The sequence below is a fragment of the Pocillopora verrucosa genome, chromosome 5 (genome assembly GCF_036669915.1).
Source record: "Pocillopora verrucosa isolate sample1 chromosome 5, ASM3666991v2, whole genome shotgun sequence".
Classification (NCBI taxonomy): domain Eukaryota; kingdom Metazoa; phylum Cnidaria; class Anthozoa; order Scleractinia; family Pocilloporidae; genus Pocillopora; species Pocillopora verrucosa.
In genome coordinates this window covers 27,240,496-27,253,277 of record NC_089316.1, presented here as the reverse complement: position 1 = coordinate 27,253,277, position 12,782 = coordinate 27,240,496, and the positions used below count along the sequence as shown (strand labels likewise).

Sequence of the window (12,782 nt, the reverse complement as noted above, 5' to 3'; positions counted from 1 at the left end):
AGCTGATGAAAGCCCCTTTAACAGACTTTGTCTTGTTTCAAAGAGTTTTCTTGTCTTTCACTGCCTCTTTGCTTCTCGAATCGTTATCACGAAGCTGTTTTGGCAATATTCCTTGCTTCAATCTTCACCAACTGATACAGGTGCGCAACTTTTCCCTTAGATCCTGGGCTGCCTGTGCAGTTTTGGCGGCTCATTTGTAATTTTAACGTTGTGTAAACATCCTCTTGGCGTCCAGCTATGATCTTGGGTTTGGTAGAATTTCAAGATGGCGTCGCCATTCGAAGGTGACGGCGTACGGGTCTTGTTGACTTGTTCATGTTCTGCCTTATCTCCGGCGGCTCGTTTGTACTTCTGCCGACACTGTATTAAGCTGAGATGTCCTCTGTGTGTTTCTCATGAGGTAACTTCCAACGAAAACCCAATCCTGGATTATATATTAGAACTCACGTAAAAAACAGCTGAATAGTAAGCGTGGCTGATCCTCTGCATTTTTTAGGTGGATTCGTATTATTGTCCGAACTGTCTGGAAAATATGCCTTCAGCAGAAGCGAAAGTTAAGAAGAACAGGTAAATTGTACGGTAACTAAAGGGGGAAGCGTTTTTTAAATATGAAAAGTTCGTTCTGTTGATGTATACGTAGCTGTTGATAGAACTTATGGTACAATACGATATTATTAAAGGGATGTCGCAAATTTTGTGATCATCATGGAATATTGGACCAAGTGTTTTATCACGATGTGCTTTTAGATTAGTGATCAGAAGCAAGTATTTCAAGTAACGAATGGAATGATAACTCAACCAAATCAGATCACCTTGAAGTCGAGATGAAGAACTTTGAAACCAGTGTAGTGGCCAACTTTCCCACACCGAATAATCTAACAGTTTAAAGCTAAGATTTCCGCACAGCCCCATGCTTCATCATGCATGCAGTTCATGTACAAAGAAAACAATAGATTGCCTTTGGGATTGTACGATACGATAGTATGGCGTTGTGCCGAAATCTTGGTATGTCCAGAAATGCACGCAGTAACGAAAATGGCGAAAATTCGTTAAAATTGTCAAATCTGCCAAGCTTATTTGGCTTTGAAAAATTTGACTAAAATTCGCCAAAATCATCAAATCCATGAACATTCACTCGGTTTGACAAAAATTTGTCAAATCTGCCATTTTCATTGCTACATGCATTTCTGGACATAAGTGGAAATCTTATCACTTTGATTATTATTTTCTTCTGTAAATTACAGATGTGCCAATTGTTTTGACTGCCCAAGCTGTGGTAACACACTTTCAACACGAGCAACAGCAGTGGCCATACAAGCTGAGAAGGGAGGTGATGATGCCAAAGCCATGCAAGCCAAGAAGGTGTATTACTTAGCCTGTGGCTTCTGTCGCTGGTCATCCAGAGATGTCGGCATTGAAGATAAAAGTGTTGGTGAGTTTAAGTTACCATCAGTTGAACAGATCATGGCGTCATGGATGTATAGCAACCATTTTTTTTTTTTTTTTTGGGGGGGGGGAGGAGGGAGGAGGGAGGGGTTATTTGTAGTCTGTTTCAAACTCATTTCAGTCAAAGCCCTCTTAACCCTTTAAACCCTAAGAGTGACTAGTATCTAATTTCTCCCTACAATATCACCCCTGAATCACTTCTTAAGGTCCTGAGAATAAGAGAAATGATCACTAGCTTAAAAAGCTCTTGGTTTTTCTACAAATTCTCCTTACCAGCACCTTAGGAAATATACGATGAGCTGTATAGCTGTATAATATACATAGTGATGTCAAGTTTATCAACTAAAATTCTAACCATTGAAATTTAAGCTCTATAATATTCCCTGGGGCAGTAAATCTGTATTGTTTACTGAACACTGAGGATTAAATAAATTTTTTCACTTATCTGTTGCTACAGCATTACAGTTTCTGTTGAATAATTTGCTAACTTCTTTCTTCTGACGCCAAATTTACTTTCCCTTTTTCATTTTCCAGCAAGTGGTGCATGGCAAGAACAGGAGAGTCCTGCTACTAAAAGGGTACTTACTCAAATTACTAATTCAAATAAATATTGGTTGACTTTGACTGTTATTAATCATGATATAGTAAGTGACACCTCTCACTAATGGCTATAGTTTGCAAGGTGAAGTGGTTTTAATCAGATTTTAGCAGTAACCAGTCACTAGTCTTGGACAAAACAGAAGCTCTGTTTGTACACTCTATCCTAATCCTCTCACTCTTAATATTGCATTAGTAATTCTCCTCACTGTCTGCCATATAATTCTCATGTTGCTGGTCTTGAGAATTTGCTATTGGATCAACAAATAATCCCTTAACTGATATTTATCTTTATTCTCACCACTTGCCTCCCTGATATTTTATTCTTTATGGTAAAATGAAGAGAATTGTGTGACAGACAGTAAGGAGGATTACTAACGATATCTTGGAAGTGTAAGAGTGTTGTTCACTTAACAGGGTAGCATGTTGTTTTGTTTTCATTTTTCTCTCTCATATTTTTTTTGGCTGACTTTCAGGTTAATGTCCTTGTGGAATATTATAGACAACTTGCACAGAAAGAAAAAGTGGAAAGGGAGAAAAAGAAATTGACCAAACGACGTAATTTCATGCATTTATCGGTGAGTAACCAGCTTGTACATGAACAGATAGATTTATTTTGCTGAAGACAAGTAGCAGCAGTAATTTTGTGGGATTTTGCATTGTATGATTGCAATCAAGATTAACCTGATATAATTATATTTTCCAATGTGAAATTTGATCATAAAGAAAAACTCAATAATCTAGGGAGTCGATATATTTTGTATTCAGCTAAATTCAAGTATATTTATAAACTGTAAAGTCTTTTAAAAAAGTTAAGGCGTAATAATACATGTACATTTAGGGGTTACTTTTTAAGAGTATAAATTTATTGCAATCACTTTGCCTTGAATTTAATCAACATAATGTTATTGATTATCATTTTTGTACAATCATCTAATCCTGCATGGCAAAAATTAACTACACTGGACACAGTTTACTCCACGAAAGGTGAGGTTCTGTGACATTTGAGTTTTTACCAAATAACAAGTATGAAATAGTGATAAAAACTAATACTAAATCTTTTGGGGGGTAAAAAGTTATAGATCTTAGTTTATAATTGAAATGTTCAACATTGTAATTCTAAAACCAAAAATCAGGGGACTTGTGTAAATAAATTCCGAAGACAAGATTATTATAATAGGCATAATTTTAACTAGTCGTTTCTCAAAGTGTATACTCTATTTAAACCTGCAAAATTTAACTGCCTATTTTTCCTGTTTATTGTTCAATAATAAAGTGCTCCCTATACTTCTAATTGCAATTTAAATTTTCACGATCTTCGGCAATTTAGTTTAGCATAACATTGCTAAGAGACCAGACTATTCTCACCCAAGGACTCTAGGCAATGAACATTTGGTTTGGTTTTTTTTTTTTTTGGTAGTATCACTGTTATTTTTCCAAGATATTACTAATTAAAGAGAACTTATCGGCCATTACAACACCAACCTTTGTTTTGTAATTTAGAGGTAAGTCATTTGGTCCAAGTGGCAATGTTCTTTTAACCTTTTTTTTTTTAAGGATAAGTTTGGCTTGTCGTCACTAACAAGACGCAAAAGTAGCCTTTCCTATCTTACTGCTAGTTTCAGTCCAAAAGGGTAAGTTTTCTGTCTATTCTTGACTGAATATTTTGCTATCCTGGAGGGTAACTCCAGTCAATTTTTGAAGTCTATGGACTGGGATCAGTCTTTGGGGTCACCCTCCAGGATAACAAAATATTAACTATCTTGGAGGGTGACCCAGAAGACTGATCCCCAGTCTGTAGACTCCAACAATTGACAGGAGTTGTAGGACACCCCACAGATAGCTCCTTGAGCTAATGCAACCCTCTCTTCCCCCTCTGATAAATTGGTCCATGGGCAAATATGACCCCTCTCCCCTTTGGATAGATTGCTCTATGAGTCAATGCAACCCCTCTCCTCCCCCCTGAAAAAATTGATCCATTGACTAATGCAACCCTCTCCTCCACTCAGATACATTGGTTCATGAGCTAATACAACCCCTCACCCCTCCTTAGAAAGATTGGTCCATGAGCTAATGCAACCCCTGTCCTCACCACCTTGGATAGATGACCCATGAAATCATGCAACCCATCCCTCTCCTCCTTCCCCCCCCCCCCCTTGGATAGACTGGTCCATGGGCTGATGCAAGCCCTCTCCCTTCCCTTCTTATGGATATTTTGTACAGCCCTTATGCCTTTTCCTTGCAATCAAAACAATAGCATTAAGTAAAGTGACTGCACACTATTTTGCTTATAGGAAAGATATCATGGATGAAGAAGTTAATTTAAAAAATCCAAGTGAAGCTGTAGAAGAAGTAGAAACATTACCAGAGGAATTTTACAACAAACCCTTAATCCTTGAAAAAGGTAGCTGGAAATAAATTTTCACATCACAGTTTGAATTGCAAATGTTAATAGATCAGTTTCAGTGTCTGAGGAACTGCACACCTATCCCTCCCCTAGCCCAACAACAGTCAACTGATAACAAGTTAGGGTTAATGTTAGGGGAGTGGTGGGTAAGTATGCAGTTTCTTGGTTACTGACATTGATCTGCCAAAGTTTAGTTCCATATTCTTCTCTATGTCAGGGAGGTCTCCTTATTAGAAAGCTCACAGTATTTTGTTGAACAATATATTTTCTAGTTCCAAATCTGTCACAAAGACTTTGTCAGCCTGATTTCCAGCCAGGAGCCATTGGGTGAGAGAAGAATGTGTATTCAAAACTTGTTACAAACTGCAGAGAGCTTTTATGCTTGCACAGCCATTAACTACATTGTTCCATTTCTTTATTTATAACATTATTGTCATTTCTGTTTATATTATAGTGATCTTCACCCCAGACACAAACACCTCCTGGCAAAGAGATCGCAACGCTGCAGGGTGAGGAAAAGAAACCTGTTAGATAATTGTGATGTTTTGGCTCATGACTGAGACAGCTCTGTTTATTTTTTCATTGCACAGGAATGTGAACATAACCTCAGCAAACCAGAATTCAACCCATCATCAATAAAGTTCAAGATTCAGTTAGGAGCAGTGTAAGTACACAGCTCTGTTCTGTGTCCAGGGGTGTCTTTTGGGAGAGTTCAAGTGCCACAGGTTACCAACTTTGACGTTTTATCTTTGGGAGACATTGATGATTCTGCTTTTAGTTCATGAAAGATTTTACCCCTGTAGACCCTAACATCAGCATGTATATTCTCCTTTTTGTTCCCTACACATTTCCTATGGCACTGACAGGGAGAATTATGCTAAAAAATCAAAAGCTTTTCAAGTTTGCAGTCATTTCTATAATTCTCATGAGCCTGATGTTTGATTCAGTAGTGACATCTTGGTAAGAAATCAATACTAAGTGCCCTCCCAGGGGTTAAAGTGTTGAGGTCTGTGATTTCTGAGTTAATTTCCCACAGACATGAGTTGATTCTTCTAGTAGCAAATCTTCTGTGCCCCTTGTCACTTGTATTTGAAAAAATCATCTTAGTTATGAGTACTGATACAGTACTAAAACTGACTTTGTTCTCTTGCAATTGTTCTGACATTTTTGTTTTTCTTGCAATGTACAAAATAACTTTCAGCTTGGACTAGTTTTGTTAACCAGTTTCTTTGTTTATCTTGTTCAGGCATTATGTACCACTGTTGAAAATTTCAAATGTCCCAGTTCTGAAGTTTGGTAAGGTGAGTGTCAATTGTGAGCTCAAATTCCTCACTTGCTTCCCAGCAGAATTTTTTTCTTACCAATCTGGAAACTTGACAGGCAGAGACAGGGTATCAAATTCTCAACACATAGGTAGTGGGTACTTATAATTTAGAAGAACCACAGCACCATTGAAAGTGTGCTAAAATGTAAAGCACATGAGAACCAATGAGATTGCACTGAAATGCATCATTAGCAGCTAGCCATCATGCAACAGAAAAAGGGACTCATAACGATTAAACCCTATTACCTGCCAAAGACCAGAAGAAAAGCATTCAAAACATCACAATCCTTGATTGATAGGATGAGTCTAACGTCAATAGTAACTCTGTGTCATTTATCATTGTCAATCATGGGAGACATGGTAGCCAATGGTTAGTTTGTTAGACTGCAAATCGAGAGGTCTGGGTTCAAGACCTGGCCAGGTCATTGTATTATGGTCTTTGCAAAACACTTTACATTCACAGTGCCATTCTCCACCAAAGAGTGTAAATGGGTTGCAGTGAATCGTCAGGGAGGCCCTTTGAGGGGAGAGGTAATACTCTTAGTCCCTGAGGTTATGCAATAAGCTCCAGCTGGATGGGCCTCTTGGCTCAAGAACAGACTTTACATTATCATTGCCAAACAATGAACAAACATTGTGTTATCCTTGTGATTGTAGGAGTCTCAAGTGACCCTCTCACTGACAAATCCTGTGGAAAATTTATTAAAAGTCACCCTGTTGCAATTTGAGGAAGAGGCAAAAGACACAGCCAAAGAAAATGACACACAGGACCAAGAGGATAAGTCAGATCAGAATGCTGACAAGAAAGAAGACAATAATGAAAATGAAGAGAAGAAAGAAGATGAAAAGAAAGATGAGGGTGAAGCTCAAGACAAGACTGATGTAGAGAAAGATACAGAGAAAGAGAAGAAGAAGGATGGCTCGCTTGGAGTGACAGCTGTCATTCACAAGCCAGATCGCAACATGAATAACAGTTGTGAAAGTAGATGTTTTGTATCCACTGCTGAGGTAAATCTAAATATTTCTCTACCCTTTGAGAAAGAGTGATTAGCATCTAACTTCTCCTTAAAATGTCACCCCTGAATCAAACACTAAGGTTATGGGAATAAAGGAAATGATCACCAACTAAAGAAGCTTTTGATCGTTAAACAAATTCTCCTAATCAGCTTCTTAGGAAATGTATAGAGAACAGTATGGAGAATATGCATACTGATCTTAGGGTGTAAAGAGTTATAATGTATTGTAATGAGAAATTCTATCTTGGTCACTCATGGAGATTAAAGGGTTTAGGGTCCACGGTCCCTGAGAGAAGGCAACTCACGTATAGCAATCGATATTTTTAATCGCTGTTGTTCGTTGTTTGTTTGTTTTTTTGTTTGTTTTCCTAGGTTGTCTTGCCAACGTTCCCGCTGATGTTAGGAGCACGTGACGAGGCTGCTGAGTTTGATGAAATAGACTCTGGTACTTCTGCAGAAATGTTTAATGATGATCCAAGGTTAGTTGTGAAATGTTTAATGATGATCCAAGGTTAGTTGTGAAATGTTTAATGATGATCCAAGGTTAGTTGTGAAATGTTTAATGATGATCCAAGGTTAGTTGTGAAATGTTTAATGATGATCCAAGGTTAGTTGTGAAATGTTTAATGATAATCCAAGGTTAGTTGTGAAATGAAATAATTTAATACACATATATACGAAACATCGGATAGCGTTGAAGGCGCGCTCTGATTGGCTGCTCAAATTCCAATTATCCTTCGTTATTCACGGCCTCCGCTCGATAAAAATTGTAATTGTTGCAGGAATAAATGTTGAAACTGTTAAGCGTATACTGACACAACTATTGATCTCTGTTTCGGTGGCTAGTGGTGACTATTCGCTGAGCTGCAAAGCGGTTCAGTAAATATCCACCAAATATTAGGTGAATCTTTGTGAAATATTATATAGTTCTCATTGGCCGCTGAGATTATTCAGCTGAAATCAGTTTTAGTACTTAGGTTACACGCTGTCTCAATTGACACATTCAAATACTTCAGATAAAGTACTTCTTTACTACTACTAAAAAAAAAATTGTTTGAAGGATTAGAAGATTTACTACCACCTCAATGTTTTTGATTGCCATAGTGTATCAAACTGTAGGTTGTAATGTTATAGCTGCTTTTGTTGTCTTATCAGAGTTGTCGTCAACCGACAAGCCAACAAGTTGTGGTTTCTTGTAAAAGTTTTGCCACAAAAGCCAGTTGGGGATGTCAAGGTGTGTAGGAGTTCTTGTCTTATTCAAAGCAGCGTTTTTCTATTTCAGTTAAGTGTTGAAAATAATCCGGGGTTGTCTTGGCTTTGCTTTACCGCTTCCTGTTACTCAAGGTCGCGAACTTTACCGCGGGCGAAGAAACACTCGTGCTGAACCTCTCTCTGTCAGTAGAACTGTGGTATGCATGAGGTCTTCTTTAAAAAAGACGATAATTGGTCATTTACTGTCATTATTTTTCAGTTTTCCATGATCATGCAGTATGAATACAAACACATAACAACAGCCCTGGTGCGAGGCGGTCAGGAGTCGGAAGAACAAGTGGTTACATTGAAACACAAGCTACATATCAACCTCGGCCCAGTTCTGACCGAGTCATAAACTTAATATTATTGATATTTATAGAACGGTAGAGAGGGAAATATGAAATTTTGTGGTCCAGGATAGGGATAAACTATTGTGCATTTTCATATGTTCTGTGGGGTATGTTGGTGCGTCGTCTTTGTTATCGTGGTTGTTGGCTTCGTCGTCGCTTCCTGTAAACTTTTTTTTTTTTTTTTTTTGACTTCGCCGTAATTTTGAAACATCGTCATCGCCAGCTTTTATTTTCGTCTTCGTGACTGTTAATGCGCCAATCAATTCAAAGCTTCAACATCCTTTCCCCCCGGGAAACCCACGACCATCTTCCTTGCTCGGCGGTGGGGAATTTTAGCCTGGTCTTGCTGGGGTTGGGAATTTGAACCAGAAGTGTCAAGTCTTTCCAGTGGAAAGTGGAGGTGGTAATTTGAACAAACCAAACTTCAAAAGTTCAAATGCCGGGGGGCGGGGGAATGGTGAAGTTTTCGAATCTCGTAGTTCTTCCAGAATCTAACGCAGGACTTCGACGTCTTCTGTAGCATGATACTAAAGAATTTCAAAACTTTTATTTTTTCTATTTTTACGCACATCTTTCGTTGAAAAGAGCGAGACAAGGCAGATTAGCAAAAAACATTAATGCGATATAAAAGGAGAGGGATCAATGCTGGTGTCTGGGTAATTGCGCACCTACTCCTCCCCTAACGCATCAATAACCCTAGCTTGTCATCAGTTGCCTGTGCTTGGGTTAGGGGAGAGGTAGGTGCGAAGTTGCTCAGGTCCAAGGAGAGTCTTAAGATTGTCAACGAAGGAAATAAAATAAGCCAACGCCTCAGGGAAGGAGATGAATAAATAAATGACAGGTTTGCAATGAAGGAAGGCCCGATTTAGGTTAACCCTTTACACTCTAACATCGGTATACAAATTCTCCATACTGTTCTCTATACATTTCCTATAGTACTTACAGGGAGAATTTGTCTAACAATCACGAGCTTTTAATCATTTCCGTCATTCTCGTGACCTTCATGTTTGATTTAGAGGTGATATTGTAAGGAGAAATTAGATGCTGGTCACTGGTCACTGGTTATTGGTTACATCTTGATGATGAGGGGATCCAATTAGCAGCCCGTAATACAGTGGAACCTGTATTAAGGGCCGCCGTATTTAGCGGTCACCCTTTGTTAACCAGTCGCTTGTCAAAGTCCCAAATTTTTTCGCCTTACTGTAATTTTCACTTCTATCAAGCGGCCGTGGTCAATCTTTACTGATACCTCCAACTGTGCCACTAAAGCGGAAGCACTTAAAACTAAGAAAAATCCTTCAAGTATATCAATCTATTTTTCTCTCCCGAAATCAATGTATTTGGTACTTTGAAGGGAGTTTTTGTGCATTGAGAGGTGAATTATGGGTTTAAGAGACACTTTCTCTATAACACCACTATTCTGTGGAACCTATTTTGATCGGTCAACCCGCCTTTCTCCGTGAGCGATCGCTTTAATACAAGTTCGAATGTATGTATGAGAGAAAACTGGACGCTAGTTGTAGAGAGATGCGCGAAAGGGTGGCCGGGAAGGGTGGGTGTTTTGCGTTGCGCGTTCTCGAGCTTTGAAGTGAAGAGCAACATGGATAACTCAGAGGTACTACATTTGAATTTAGTGCTGGATCTGGTATCCTTTTTCAATATTTTCAGAGGAGACATGGAGGAGATCATCGATGAACATGCCCAAAACTTGGCACAAGCTTGTCGCGATTATCCCGATGTAGAGGTTATTCATTCCGGAAGCGGATTCGAAGGGCTTTCTCTTCCTCAACTGGTTCACGGTCAAACATGGAATACTGATGCCGACCACATGATCATCAAAACCAGCCCTAAATTACAAGAAGGTGTGAAGCGAAAGGAGACCGAAGGAGAGAAAAGCATTGAAGAAGACGAACACGTTGCGCATGAGAAAGGGTCTCTTTCTGACAAGGGATCAAATATCGCGGAAAATGACCTGTTCATTTATGACGCTTCGCATGCAGGATATTTACACTTGTCGAATAAGAGGCTCATTTTTCCAACTGATTCAGATTCCGTTCGGGAGCACTGCCTTCAGAATTCGAAATTCATCGAGAGTAGTCGGGAGCTCATTCCGTTGAGTCTTCCATGGATGACATCGAAGGAAGGCTCCATTGTAGGTCCTTCGTATTCCTTGCAGTATGCCACTGGCTCATATAACGTCGATCATGACTTTGTATATGGGCTGAAATGTGAAAAGTGGCCATTGCAAGCGACGGAGTGGATTCTTAGGGACAGGCCGCAATCATGGCCAAGTTTCGAGCAGGTTTCCGCGATATCATCTCAGGGTTGTCATGTCGTTCCGGTTGGTTCCCACATGAGCCACCTCAAGGAGTTCGAGTGGCGATTTTCTTTCTCTGTTGCTGAGCTGATGCTTGCTCGTTCCCTGACAGACGAACAAAAGTTAGCATACTCCGTGCTTAAGGTACTGATCAAAAGTGAGATGAAATTGCGTGACGCAGATGCTTTCGCCTCGTATTATCTCAAAACGTGTTTATTTTGGTTGCTTGAGAGGAAGGGAGTCAAGGTTTGGAATGAACAGAGCTTGGCCACAAATGTTCTTGAACTGCTCGATTTCCTTATTGCATTCTATGCCAAAGGCTCGGTGCCAAATTATTTTATTGCTAAGAACAACATGGTGGATCACCGCTCTCCTGAAGACATTTTGAAAACGTGTCACGCTCTGAGGGAAATCCGCGACTCTGTAACGCAATCTTTTTGTTATTACATACAAAGCAATCAAGTACTGCCCGTTTTGTTTGATACATCGCTCACTCAGCAGCTCAAAGAAAACCCTACAAAGTTTCTCCAGAATTGTAAATACAATTTTCTAGTAATGGCTTTGGCTTATATTCTAAGACCCATAAAGAAAGTTCAAATTAACATTTCGAATCGGTGTCTCGAATCTGCTGCTTGTCTGGTGAAGAAGGCCGAAATTCTACACAGAGCTACTCACGAAGCTGGGTCTCAAGGGTACACAAGGTTGCTTTCAGCTCTTTCTGACACTTTCACACCCGTTGAAAATCCAACAACAAACATGGTGCTTTCAATGCTCGAGGAATACTTAGCCACAGATGAGATGAAAGTAACGGAGGCGAGTGCTGTAGCCTTGGCGGTGTTTAACGTTTTTTTAGCTCTTCATCCATCGCCTCTCCACAAGGAAAGTTGGGACAATTCTCTAGAATTTCATGAGTACCTGGTAAACCCCATCTTCAAAGATTGCCTCTTCTGGGCAGCTCAAGTTCACGAAAGATATTGCGACGCCATCTATAACTTTGTCGTAAAGAAATGGGTTGGTGGACCCAACTTTTTTACAACGGATCACGAGGCCACCAAGTTTATGAAGCTTCTGATGGTAATTCTTGGAAAACCTACAAAGCAGGCAAGCGCTGTGACTGGATCTTTGTTTCGGTCAAGCAATGAAGGACAAATGTTTTTCCTGACTCGTCTCCTCGCAGATTATTTGATGCACGTTCATTTGGAGTGCGCCTACGTCACATTTCAAGCAAGCGCGTTCCTCATGAACAAGAGTGTCCTATCCGAAATTTACTTGAGTATTAACTGGGGAACCTACAAGCCAAGCCAACTGCTCGCTATTGAACTAGTCTTGTCTAAACAAGAATTACAAGCTGAACTGTCCGAGGAAGACTTCACTAAGTTGATTGAAAAGCAACACGAGTTGAAAACAGAACTTAGCATTGGATAGGGCGCAAACGGCGGGAAGAGGCGTGTAGAGTTGGGACTCGCGCTTTCAGCGCTTCACGCCTTGCTAGTAGTGACTGAGAGAAATAATAAAGAAATGCTAGAAGACTTACAGGTCTCAAGGAGATCTTGTTTGTGTGCAGAGAGCTTGTTCTTGACATGCTCAATTTTGTTTACCGTTTTTTATCACTTTCCAACGCCTGTAAATTACGTAAATCTGATCAAAAAATTAAACTTGCTTACCATCAGTCTCAATCATAGCTGCGAGAATAAAAAAAGACAATTTTCTCTCCCTTCCATAAAAAAACCAATGTCAGGGCTTCTGCAAATAAAGATCCTTTATCAGTAAGTTAAAAAAGGGTCAGTTGCGAGATCTAACAAAATTAGTTTTGACTGAAGTGATTCTTCGTACACTCTAGCTGACTACTGCAAAATGCGCTACTTTTTTGAGTTCCCAGTCCTTAGACCAAAGTGCAAAATAGTGTTAAAATTATTTCCGTTTCTTCTGATTCTGAAACACTTTGAAGAGCTCAACTCGAAAACGCCGCGATTTACATGAGATCACCGCACTTAACCACCCAATTATCACCTCGAAATTAAACCTCGAGTGTTATGAAAGGATCTTTTCTCAAACTTCAGAGATACTTTCA

The 12,782-nt window shown here is 39.5% G+C and overlaps 2 protein-coding genes across 3 annotated transcripts; both read left to right on the top strand.

Moving 5' to 3' along the window:
• Window positions 1-146: 146 nt before the first annotated feature.
• On the top strand, window positions 147-9,247 carry LOC131777466 (dynactin subunit 4-like). 2 transcript variants are annotated; one of them, XM_059093770.2, is made up of 16 exons: window positions 147-400; window positions 497-567; window positions 1,245-1,432; window positions 1,981-2,024; window positions 2,520-2,621; window positions 3,016-3,030; window positions 3,601-3,677; window positions 4,338-4,447; window positions 4,723-4,777; window positions 4,905-4,959; window positions 5,041-5,114; window positions 5,697-5,751; window positions 6,432-6,782; window positions 7,163-7,269; window positions 7,946-8,024; window positions 8,262-9,247. In XM_059093770.2, the coding sequence occupies exons 1-16, from the start codon at window positions 266-268 to the stop codon at window positions 8,397-8,399; spliced, it is 1,656 nt and encodes a 551-aa protein (XP_058949753.2). In that variant the 5' UTR covers window positions 147-265; the 3' UTR covers window positions 8,400-9,247. The 2 variants fall into 2 exon arrangements, with proteins under 2 accessions (XP_058949753.2, XP_058949754.2); XM_059093771.2 differs by lacking the exon at window positions 3,016-3,030.
• Window positions 9,248-9,954: 707 nt separating this feature from the next.
• LOC131777485 (cyclic GMP-AMP synthase-like receptor 2) lies at window positions 9,955-12,374 on the top strand. The gene has a single exon (XM_059093791.2). The coding sequence runs from the start codon at window positions 9,995-9,997 to the stop codon at window positions 12,134-12,136; it is 2,142 nt and encodes a 713-aa protein (XP_058949774.2). The 5' UTR covers window positions 9,955-9,994; the 3' UTR covers window positions 12,137-12,374.
• Window positions 12,375-12,782: the final 408 nt, after the last annotated feature.

Coding starts and splice junctions, on each gene's coding strand:
- LOC131777466 (XM_059093770.2), top strand. CDS start 266: ATGGCGTCGCCATTCGAAGGTGACGGCGTACGGGTCTTGTTGACTTGT. Junction 6,783..7,162: donor GTTTTGTATCCACTGCTGAG/GTAAATCTAAAT, acceptor TTGTTTTCCTAG/GTTGTCTTGCCAACGTTCCC. Junction 7,270..7,945: donor ATGTTTAATGATGATCCAAG/GTTAGTTGTGAA, acceptor TTGTCTTATCAG/AGTTGTCGTCAACCGACAAG.
- LOC131777485 (XM_059093791.2), top strand. CDS start 9,995: ATGGATAACTCAGAGGTACTACATTTGAATTTAGTGCTGGATCTGGTA.